This window comes from Myotis myotis, unplaced genomic scaffold (genome assembly GCF_014108235.1).
Source record: "Myotis myotis isolate mMyoMyo1 unplaced genomic scaffold, mMyoMyo1.p scaffold_m19_p_15, whole genome shotgun sequence".
NCBI lineage: Eukaryota > Metazoa > Chordata > Mammalia > Chiroptera > Vespertilionidae > Myotis > Myotis myotis.
The window spans coordinates 23,216,995-23,227,826 of NW_023416319.1; the positions used below are offsets into that span (position 1 = coordinate 23,216,995).

The window sequence follows — 10,832 nt, forward strand, 5'->3', positions numbered from 1 at the left end:
TGTGTGATTTCTTCTTTCATTGCCAGATGTAGTTTTATGAAAAGAATGACGCTGGAAAATTAAGGAAATGCACTAACCATGCTTATCATATCACAGGAAGAACAGCATGAGAACAAAATGTACCGGGTGCCGGCCATCCCAGTGAGCTCGGTGTTGGGGATACAGCAGTGAATACACAAGTCCCTGATGTCCTGGCCTTTCTGGGCATCTAAACCTCCACACCTACCCAGGCCATGAAGAAGGAAACAGAGGTCCAGAAAGGTTACATGCTTCCTGCCCGTGACTGCACACGTTGTGATGGGATGAGGGCAAAACCCGGGTCTCCGGACACACTCGCCGCGCAAGGTGCGCTTGCATTATGACTTGAACCGGTTACACTTTACATTACATCCACGGGTCCACAAATCATAGGTCCACGCCACTTCTAGCAAATGCATCCCGAAAAAAACAATCATGATAAAGCACAACCCGCCCTAGGCCCCCGAAGGGAGTCATCACTTCACTGCCATCGCTGCAAAAGACGAAGCCTTGCATGTAAAAGGCACTTAGTCTTGACAAGGGTGCCTAACCTCATCGAATAGATCGGTACCGTGTCCGGCTGAATATTCTACTATTAGGGCAGCAGGTAGTCCGTCTGGAATAGTCCCTACCTGGTAACTATTTTTAAAAGGTATCCTTTTGTAAAACAAAAAAAAAAATAAACGGAAAATGTCATGCAAAATTAATGACACTTCCGTAAATAAGTAAGAGCGTGGCCGGGTGAACCCACGGTCACCGCAGCGCGTGCCCGAGCACCGGCTCCTCCTCTCTAGCCCACGCGCCCTCGCGCCCACTCCGGGGTGAGGGTGCCGGCGTCTCCCGCTCAATTTCAACGCTCCCCCGCCCGGGGCCGCGGGCCGCCGGGGTTCCCAGCAGCGCGCGCCTCCGCGCATCAGTCACGCCCTCCAGCAGAGGTGAACCTTCGCTCCCGGCCCGCCCGCGCCCTCAGCCGGCCAGGCCCGAGGGCAAACGCAGGGCGGCAAACGCAAGACGACCCCGCGGCTCGCAGGGTCCGAGGCACCGCGGCAGCCACACCCACCGCCTGCGCGGTCACAGCTCCCGCGGCTGAGGCCCGCCGCGCCTGCAGGTGCAGCCGCCAGTTCGGCCCCGCCCCAGCCGGGCCGGGGTCCCAGACCTCCGCCTGCGCGCGCACCACCTGTCTGTCGGGCGATCCGCCCCGCTCCTGACGAGAGGCCGGCGGGGGCCGCTCGGGGTCCCGCGGGGATGAGAGCTTTACCGGAGAGTGGGCCCCACGCAGGCGGTGTCGGTGCTCTCGATCTCCTGCAAGATGCGCTCATGCTCTGGGACGTTGCCTATCCCCTCGCCGCTCTCCGCCATCTTGGCTGGCAGCTGGGGAGCCGGCAAGGCGCGCCCCCGGGCGGGCGGCGGGAGCTAGCGGCGCGCGGCCCGAGCGCAGGGGGCGGGGCAAGAGGCGGGGCGGGCGCGGGGACGGGGGCGCGCGTGCGCACCGCCCAGCCGGGGATCCGCGCACCGGCACGTTCCCCAGGCCACGAGGCTGCGCGGACGGCGAGGACGGGAGGCGGGTGCCCTCGCGCTCAGCCCCGCCACTTGCCCCAGTGGCGGTCTGCGACCAGCCCGCCTGTAACACAGTTAACATATATCCTTGTTCTCTGTGTGCCAGACCCGCTGCTGCGGCAAGTAGTCACCCTCAACCTGCAGGAAAAGCGACGGAAAAGTTTAACCAGGAGACCTGATGGGCTCTGGGCGGTGGAGAGTCAGAAAAGGGACAAACGTGCACTCCGGAAAAGCAAAACTGTGTTCGGGCATAATGTTTACTTTAGGAATGACCCGGGAAAATGCCAGCGGAGACCAGGACGGCCGCTCTGGGTGGATTTACGTCCCTGCCCACAGGAAGTTGGCAGAGGCCACTCAACTTGGAAGTAAATTATAAGCGCCAGGAAAATTAAATGACGGAGAAATGCGACACTTGATGGCAAAGATGCAAGAGGCGCCCAGGGGCAATGCTTGATTTCCTGCCAAAGTCCTTGAATCCGAGTGCCCCCGCGTTGCTGGGATGAGGATGGTGGAAGTCTTTGAGAGGAGAGGTCATCGGAGACAGAAGAGAGGGGCGGGTGGCTTGCGCGGAGGTACTGGGGTCCAAGAGTCCTGTTTAATGACGTTTGTGGGACGCTGAGTAAACCAGTTGGTCATGACTAAAGCAGACTGAGGAAGCTTAATCAGGAAGAGTGCACACCTAGCCCTGAAGGACAACTGTTTCCTGGCCTCCATTAATCCAGGGCGCTGAACTTCCCTTTGAGGCAACGAAGCCCTTTACTATCATCCAGCTGGGTAACGCAGCCCCGTCAGTGAGCTTTTCCCAGAAGCCTATCTCATCCTCCTCCCGACAAAATTCCTGGGAGGTGGTATATTGTATAACAGTTAAAAGCATGAGCTCTGAAGACAGGCATCCTCAATGTAATTCCTTGCACCTTCACCTCATTTCACAGCGGGGTGGCCTTGGGCAAGAACCTAATCTCTTTATATTCCAGTCTCCCCATCTGTAAATGACACTAGATGCAATTTAGCACATTTATCTATTCCACCAACAACTGTTTTAAGAGTTTGCACTTGTTTTGATGGGTTCCTTTTCATACATTTGGGAATTTTATTTGTTTTTGTACACTTGGCACCCAGGGAACCAAAATACCACTGACTCAGCACATGCAGGCTTGGAAGACCAAGGAAGCGCTACTATTGCCAGTTGCTCATTGTACCAGAAACCCCATCCCAAGCCTGTTTCCATGGTCTTGATGGCACAGAAGAATTCAGATCATCTCTGAGAAAAACCACTTTTTTTTGAGCTGCAAGAATATGCAAAAACAAACAAAAATCTCTTCCCAAGTTCACCAACAGTCACACCATGTTAAGGTCCTTACCTTCAGAGAGACTTTTTTTTTTTAATTTTGCAATTCCCGATAGTTCCTCATAGAGTTCTGCACATAGCTAAGAGAAAGCTGGAAGGGTTTTGAAACCAGACAATACTGAAGCTCTGAAGCCATTGGAAAGAGGTCAGGATGGGTTGGAAAGGAGCATTCCAAACAGGTCTGAGCATAAGGCAAGAGTTTGACTAATCTGTAATTGGTAACAATTAGAAAGTAGGACAATATCAAATTGTAAAAAGTTAATTTCCTCACACTTGTTCTTTACACATTGACATTAAATATAATATCATATAATGTGGCTGTATTCAGTAACCTTAATAGAAATCTGTAGCACTAATAGAAAATATTGCCTCAAATTCCCTGATGCCCACTTTAATAAAGAGCTTCAATGCAAGAAACAATATTTAAAGACTTTTGTCAGAAGATATCAACTTCATCCATTCCTCTGCTTATTTAAAATTTTACCCTTGGGTCAAGCCAAATCCCTCTATCCCAGTGTTTTGGCCCTTCCTGCCACTGATTTTTATTTAGTAAAAAACAATTTTTTTTTCTTAGCTGATTGCCTTTCCAATTACTGGGGCACCATCGCCTGGTGTTAGCACATCTGAATTGCAGGTTCAGCTCTTGAGAGAGCAAAATAAACTGTTTGAAAATTGAAACTGAAACACAAGAAATGAAGACAAATTTTGTACCTTGCTATAAAGAGAATAGAAAGCCAGTTGCCTCTGCAGGAAATGGCAGACTACCCTAGCTAAGTTGATGTGCACGGCCAAAATTCATGGCTCTGAAGAGGAAAGCAAGGTGAGAAGAATGGGGCATATGGCACGGGGCAGCTTCTTATTGGGCACCTGTCTCCTGACGGGGCATTCCTTTCCTGAGCACTCATTACCCAGACCACTCCCCCTTCTCTTCACCAGTCCTGCCACCATCTATCCAGCTCTAGATGCCCCTGTCCTGGGAAGCCAGCCCTGCTCATGCACTCCTCACTCCTAGCCTGTTTCAACACCTACCCATAGAGATTGCCTCACCAGAAGAAGCAGTATTTTCCCTGCAACTCAAGAAGGGAGGAAGTCCATATACCACTTCTCCTTCTGAAGCAGCTTTTACTGGTTCCCTTTGTGACTTCTGACAGTTCTGTTAGTACCTGAAGATTTTTGCTAAGATTAAAGCTTACTATCCTAAATAACTGTGTAAATTTTAACCATGGACATAGATATAACAAATGTGTCCCCCCCCCAAAAAAAGCCTGTTCTAAAGTGATACATTCCTAAAGGCTCTAAAATTAAGAATTTCAGCTATAGGCCAAAATGAAAGCCATAATGGCTATTTATTGAGCACTATTTGCTAAGCCCTAAGACCTTTATATTATCTAATTTAGTCTTTGCTAATTGAATTAGTACTTTAATTGGTAATTAAGTTAGTACTAGTTTTATTAAAATCTAATTTAAATCCTGTGGGGTTGGTACTTTTACTATCTCCGATTCAATCTGAAGTAACTGAGACTTACAGAAATTAAGTCACTTGTCCAAAGCCACACAGCAGTGGGTTGGAGAAGATGGACCTATTAACCAGTTCCTGCTTTTCTCTTTAGTTAAAAAGTGAGCCAAGAAGAATGTTCCGAAGTTGTTTTACCCGAGGAATAGCTGACTTAATCAGTCTGGTCGGAGGAGGTTGGACAGTAGGAGGGCACACACGGGCAGACTGCACCTGCGTGTTGAGTTCTTTTTCAGGCAGTGGGTGCTGACTTCCAGAGATCCACCCCAAATCTCTCCTCAAGGACTCTGGCAGGGGAAAGACACACCGGGAAGACTGGCAGGGCAGGAGATGCATTCTGTGTCCAATATGAAACGAACCAGTGAATTAAAGATTTCACCTGCCAATTAACTCTTAGTCATGAAGTCGCTTGTCTTCAGACTAATAACCAACCTTGGGAAAGCCCTTCCCTAAGAAGGAGGCTGTCGAAGGCAGCTGCCCTGGCATTTAACTGCTTGGGTTGGAATTCCAACTCATCTTTTACTAGATGTTGGGCCTTTGGAGAGTTACTTAACTTTTGTAAGCCTCAGTTTCTTCAAATATGAATTAGGGACAATAATAGTTCTTGGTGCACCAAGCTGTGTGGTGATTAAAGGAGGTAATATATGTGTAATGTTTAGCCCAGAGCTCAATCAACATTAGCACTGAAGACTAGGATTATCAGGCACTTATTATTAAACCAGGAAGCCCAGAATTTAGCTTCCTCCTGATAAAATAAAAATAAAACCAACACATAAATGTTCTTTTTTTAATCATTAACAAAATATCCTAACTTTGTGTCAAGGTTCTCTGAACCTGAACCTCATTTTTGCTGCATGCTCAACTGATAGAAACTGCCTGAAATTTGTTTTCTATTGTGGAGGAGGAATGGGTCCATGCCTTTGGGTTCCAGGGGTGGGCAAACTTTTTGACTCGAGGGCCACAATGGGTTCTTAAACTGGACCGGAGGGCCGGAACAAAAGCATGGATGGAGTGTTTGTGTGAACTAATATAAATTCAAAGTAAACATCATTACATAAAAGGGTACGGTCTTTTTTTTTTTTTTAGTTTTATTCATTTCAAACGGGCCGTAGTTTGCCCACGGCTGGGTTAGACTCTTGGTTCCTGATCCACTTTAGTGAACCTCCCAGATCTTGCTTCTAAGTCAAGCACCTCTTTGTGGTCCTTGGAAGTAGTGCTTATCCTTTGAGGCACATGTGGTGGTAAATAAATCACGGGTCTGTCTCCATGACCAGGCACAGAAACAGTGTCTGTATTGTTTACTGCCCAGCCCAGCTAATAGCTGTTAAATGAATGATCTACATGCAGATACTTCTGACGTTAAGCTCAATGTTGCAAACACATGTTTCATGAGATAGGGTGCAACTGTACAGAAAGATTCCCTTCCCCATTCCTGGAAACCCTGTAGCTGACTTCCTGATCTTCAGCTTCTCAACACTGCTAATATCCTTCAGATGTTTCCTAAATGGTTTCAGAGCCCTCATTGTATAATTGTAAAACTGTGCCAAAATGTAAAGTACAGGCAGTCTTTATACATTGACACTAATACTAGTAAGCTAACCCTTTCTGCGGCCTTTTAGCCACTCTTTGGGAATGTCTTGACAGCAGCACTCCTCAGCTTCTGCCTTGTTGGTGCAGTGACACCAAGTGGCCACACTCTGCAAGTGCAAGAGAGTATCAGCAGAGTCCAGGGCAGGCCTGGGAGGACTCCTGCTGTAAAACTATATCCAGGAATCTGTTGTCCCACAAAGATCCAGATCCCACGGTGGAGAACAATAAGAGGAAATTTGAAATTGAAGCCAAATAAATTCAGTTTCTCTTAAATATGATCCAGTCTCAGAGAAGTTCAAATATAATTAGCCCTGGATCTGTTTATTCAGCAACCATTTCGTTGAATGATTGCTTTTGTGGCAGGCTCTGTGCTAAGCTCAGACAGGAATGGCTCATTTTTGTGGGACCTATGCAGTTGCATTGGCTTAATGCTGTGGGAGCTTGTTTACATCAATATTCTAAAGTATATATTTATTAAAGTATACTGGAATATATTTCCCAGATGTAAATTAGGCATAATAATGAGAGCTAATATTTACTAAGCATCTACTATATACTAGGCAGGTGCTGTGCTAAGCTTTTCATATACATTAACCATTTGAGATAAGTTTTATTATAATTCCCATTTCAGAGTTTCAGAAACCAAGGCCCAAATCAAATAACTTAATAAAACCTAGGCCATTGATCTTAACCAATATACTTAGTGAAATATGATTTAATAGAAATCTTACATGTTTGAAGATATAAAGAGCAAGAGCATTTTAGAACATCCACAGTTGAATCTGACCAGTCATATTTTTTAGTATGTCATCCTAAAATTTTATTGTGTATACAGTTTAGGCTGTTAGTTGCTTTTTTCTTTTTTAAATAAATGTTTTCTGTCATTTCCTAAAGGTATGTTATCTTCATTCCTAAAAACATTAAAGTCAAAGAAATAACAATATCCTGTTTGCCCTTAAACTGGTAAAACTTCATGGTCAGCTTTTGGAAAAGTGCCCGAGAGAGTCTGTGAATACAAGTGTAAAACAATCATGTTATCATGAAACAATTACAAAAATTTCTTCTGGTACGTCATCTGTACAATTCCCTTTTCCTCCTATTTTCCCCACCATCTGCAGGGCTTTCTTTGGATATGTCCCCTTTCTCTACCTCCTACTAACTGCATATGCCCTTCAATGTGTCCATGATTTGCTTATCTTGGGCCCAGCTATAGCAACAAGACACACTGCAACTTTTGAACCCAAATTGGTTTAGATATGCTGTAGTTTTGGAACATCCTGTAACTAAGAAGCTAACAATACCCCTGCAGGACCCCAAGTGGCATAATGGCTACATCCAGGTTGGTCTGGATTCATTGGAGAGCAGGTCACATGGGTGAGGCCTGGCAGCAGGAAGTTGTAAGGTAAATCTGATAACTATTATGAACACTGCTACTGCCCTGTCCTAATCCCATAGCTGCCATGACTAATTTATCAGAATCACTCTCAGCATGGGATTCAGACAACCACTACCAATGCATTGGAATTGGTGTGCTAGGTGAGACCTATTGACCATCCTTATTCAAAGAAGTTGGTAATGTTAAATGAAACTGGTACCAATAGTTTTCTTTAGTGTAGTTCCAAACGGCCATGAAGCTTACAGGGACAGCCCTGTAAAGGGAGGACCTGATAAGGAGCTGAATGCCTCTAGGCCAAATGGAGGAACTGGAGTGAAAAATTAGAAAACCTAAAGAAAATGAGAAAATCCAATGGAAATTAGCATACCGTGGTAACGCTATGAAAACAATGATGCCCAGGGCAAAAGGATTAGGGCAGCAAAACTAACTCCATACCTCACCTGCTAGTGAGTTTCAGCCTACCAACAGGCTGACAGCCAGGAGATTTTGAATGACCAAAGCAGAGCCATGCTAGTACAATGCAAGCACTAGTAGTAGGCCTTTCTTCATATTTCTCCCTTTTAAATTCATTCACCATCTATATGGCTAATATCCAGTTCCACTGTCCACCCTGGAATGTTACTCCTCAATTCAATTGCTATAGCTGCCTGTGGTGTCTTTAATGGGTATTTTATTGGCAACATAAATAAACCAGTGGGCCCCCCAGGTGGTGGTGACAGGGCAGCACCTGGGAAAAATATGTGAGCAGTCTCCACCCTTGAGGGTGATGCTGGGACAGTGCTGCGACTGCAGATCTACACTGATTTTTTTCTCTAGGAAAACCAGGTAAAGACTGGGGATATTTGCCCTAAGAACAGAGGTTAGAGCAGATCCAAGAGCCTTATAGGAAGTCAGGTCCAATGCCAGAGAAAGACTGGCTGATAGTTCCAGGGGTGGAAGAAGTCTGTAGATACTGGCCAGAGTGTGGGACCAGGGGAGAGATGAAGAGGGTCCGGGGTTGAGGCCAAGGCTCTGAAGCAGCCATGGCAGCAGAGGCCAAAGTAACTAACACACGTGCAGGCTCCCTTCACCCCCAACTCTTGTTTCTCTTTAGACTTCTGACTTAGCCATCAGGCAATGCACACATTTTAGAAGGTGCTGGTATCGTATAAAGTATGTTCCATGTGAAAAAAAAACTGAGTTTCCCATTAGTAAAAAGCTCTGGTTTCTTCTACCTTTGAATCAGGACATTAAAATTACTTGCCCTTCTCCACATGATGCTCAAAATAATAAAGGTATAACGAATAGTTATAATGGAGTTGTAAGGATTTTGCAACTGACCTACATATTGATAATCCAAGAAACAACCAATATATATCAAAGCCTCCCATGCCTACAACACTACCCTAGGCCTTTGGAAGAGATTCAAAATATACTTAATGCAAAATCAAATTTGAATACTTGGTAGAAATATCTTCAGATTTAAACTGCAGTGAATTTCAAAGCACCTGGCCCTGGGACCTTTCTGAGAATGAAGAGACAACACACCCTGAAAAAAAAAATCTTTTCACTTAATCTACAAATATTAGTCAACAAATATTTATTGACTGTCATGCTCACATTCAGTGATTGCCATCCCATTCTCACACAGATAGATACAGGCAGACAGGCAGAAAGAACTGAATGTTAAAAGGTGTCCTTCTAACACAAAGAAACATTGCTATTATTTCAAATCCTGTTCTTGAACTCTGCAAATTAATCCCCATATTACCAAAGAAGCTATTTTTAAGTCTTAAGTGTAAATTAAAAAATACATATCTGAGAGGTCACCAGATACTTGATCAGAAACAATACAAATAAATAGTCTGCATTTTTTTCTACAACTCACATCCACCAAACATAAATTGGTTTCATTGACATGTCTAATGTGTTTTCCATCCTTTTCACTAAGAAATAGTTTAGAGAAAACAATGGTAACTTCATAGAAATGAGATGGAATATCTATTTGGAGATGGCATGAGGCCCTTTTTGATCACTTGAAAGTCACTTCTATTTTATAAACTTGTTGTGATAAATCAGGAAACAAATATAATGCCCCAAAAAAGTGGATTACTTATTTATTGTAATTCTCTAAGGATAAGGAAACTTTGAGATTAGGTGCAAACAGAATTGTAACTATTTCTTAAAACTATTTTTTTATTCTGTTATAGAGAAACGTGTAAAAAGAAGTGAATAAGACTACCTTATTGCCACTAAGGAAGAAACAAAAAATTATATAGGAGCCCTACCTTAAAGTAGCTTCAATGGGTAGCTCGAAGGACTGAATCTCAGCCAGGACATTCTCGTAGGTTTGATCTGAGTCTTCTTCCAACATTGCTCCACACGCCCCTGATTTTCCAGTTGCAGACATCAGATTTCGAGTGCAATACAGTTGTAATTTATAAAAGAAAGGTAGTTTTCCTTATAATTATCATAAGGGTTCTCTGTTCAGCCAGAGTAGCCGCAAAACTGAGCTCACTGTCTGACTTCATGCTATCAAAAGCCCTGCTTCCAAGAATGTTGCACAGCTGTTGCTGTCCTGTCTCTACTTATAACATTTTACTTATTATTAACCTTGACACAGTTCAGAAAGTTCCTGCCTGATGCTTGCTATATTTACTCACTTGTTTTCAAAGATAGTAACTACACACTTGGTTGGAATCAAAACCATTATACTATAAAAAGTTATTAAATGCAGTGGACTCGTTAGGGCACATATTTTGGGGGGGGGCACATATTTTAATATTAGAGGCCCAGAACACGAAATTCATGCACTCGGGGGGGCGGGGGTGTCCCTCAGCCCAGCCTGCGCCCTCTCACAGTCTGGGAGTGCTTGGGGGCCTAAGCCAGCAGTTGGGCATCCTTAGTGCTGCCACAGAGGCGGGAGAGGCCCCAGCCACTGCCACTGTGCTCACCAGCCATGACCCGGCTTCTGGCTGAGCAGCACTCCCCCTGTGGAAGTGCACTGACCACCAGGGGGCAGCTCCTGCATTGAGCATCTGCCCCCTGGTGGTTGGTGCGTGTCATAGTGACCAGTCATTCTGCCGTTCGGTCAACTTGCATATTAGCCTTTTATCATATAGGATCATTTTTGCTACTTATATAATTAAAGCCATGCTCCTAGTTACTCCTGCAACTATACCATTGCCCACAAACCCAAGCATGAGGCTTGTCCAGGAAAAATGTAGCATCCAATAGGATAGGATTTTGAGATCACTGGGCTACTTACTTGGTTACCCCTCTCCGCTTCTCCACCCTACTAACTGCTTAATGTTTCTCCATTATAAAATCTTCCCTTCTTTGTCCCCTGTCCAAATGCAAATGCTCCTAGAAGCAGTCAGATTTTAGTAACTTATGCCTCACTGTGAATGCGTTTGCCAGATCCTTTCTGC

The 10,832-nt window shown here is 44.9% G+C and overlaps 1 protein-coding gene across 5 annotated transcripts in view; it reads right to left on the reverse strand.

The window, feature by feature from the left end:
- Positions 1 to 9,790, reverse strand: part of EXOC6 (exocyst complex component 6) — a 155,673-nt gene extending 145,883 nt beyond the window's left edge. For 4 of the 5 annotated variants that reach the window (XM_036336585.1, XM_036336583.1, XM_036336590.1 and 1 more), the window contains exon 1: positions 9,690 to 9,790. In XM_036336585.1, the coding sequence (XP_036192478.1) occupies positions 9,690 to 9,775 (86 nt within the window). In that variant the 5' untranslated portion in view covers positions 9,776 to 9,790. Of the gene's footprint in view, positions 1 to 1,276; positions 1,425 to 9,689 lie in introns of those variants that run through there. The other variant, XM_036336584.1, reaches the window with a different exon arrangement.
- Positions 9,791 to 10,832: the final 1,042 nt, after the last annotated feature.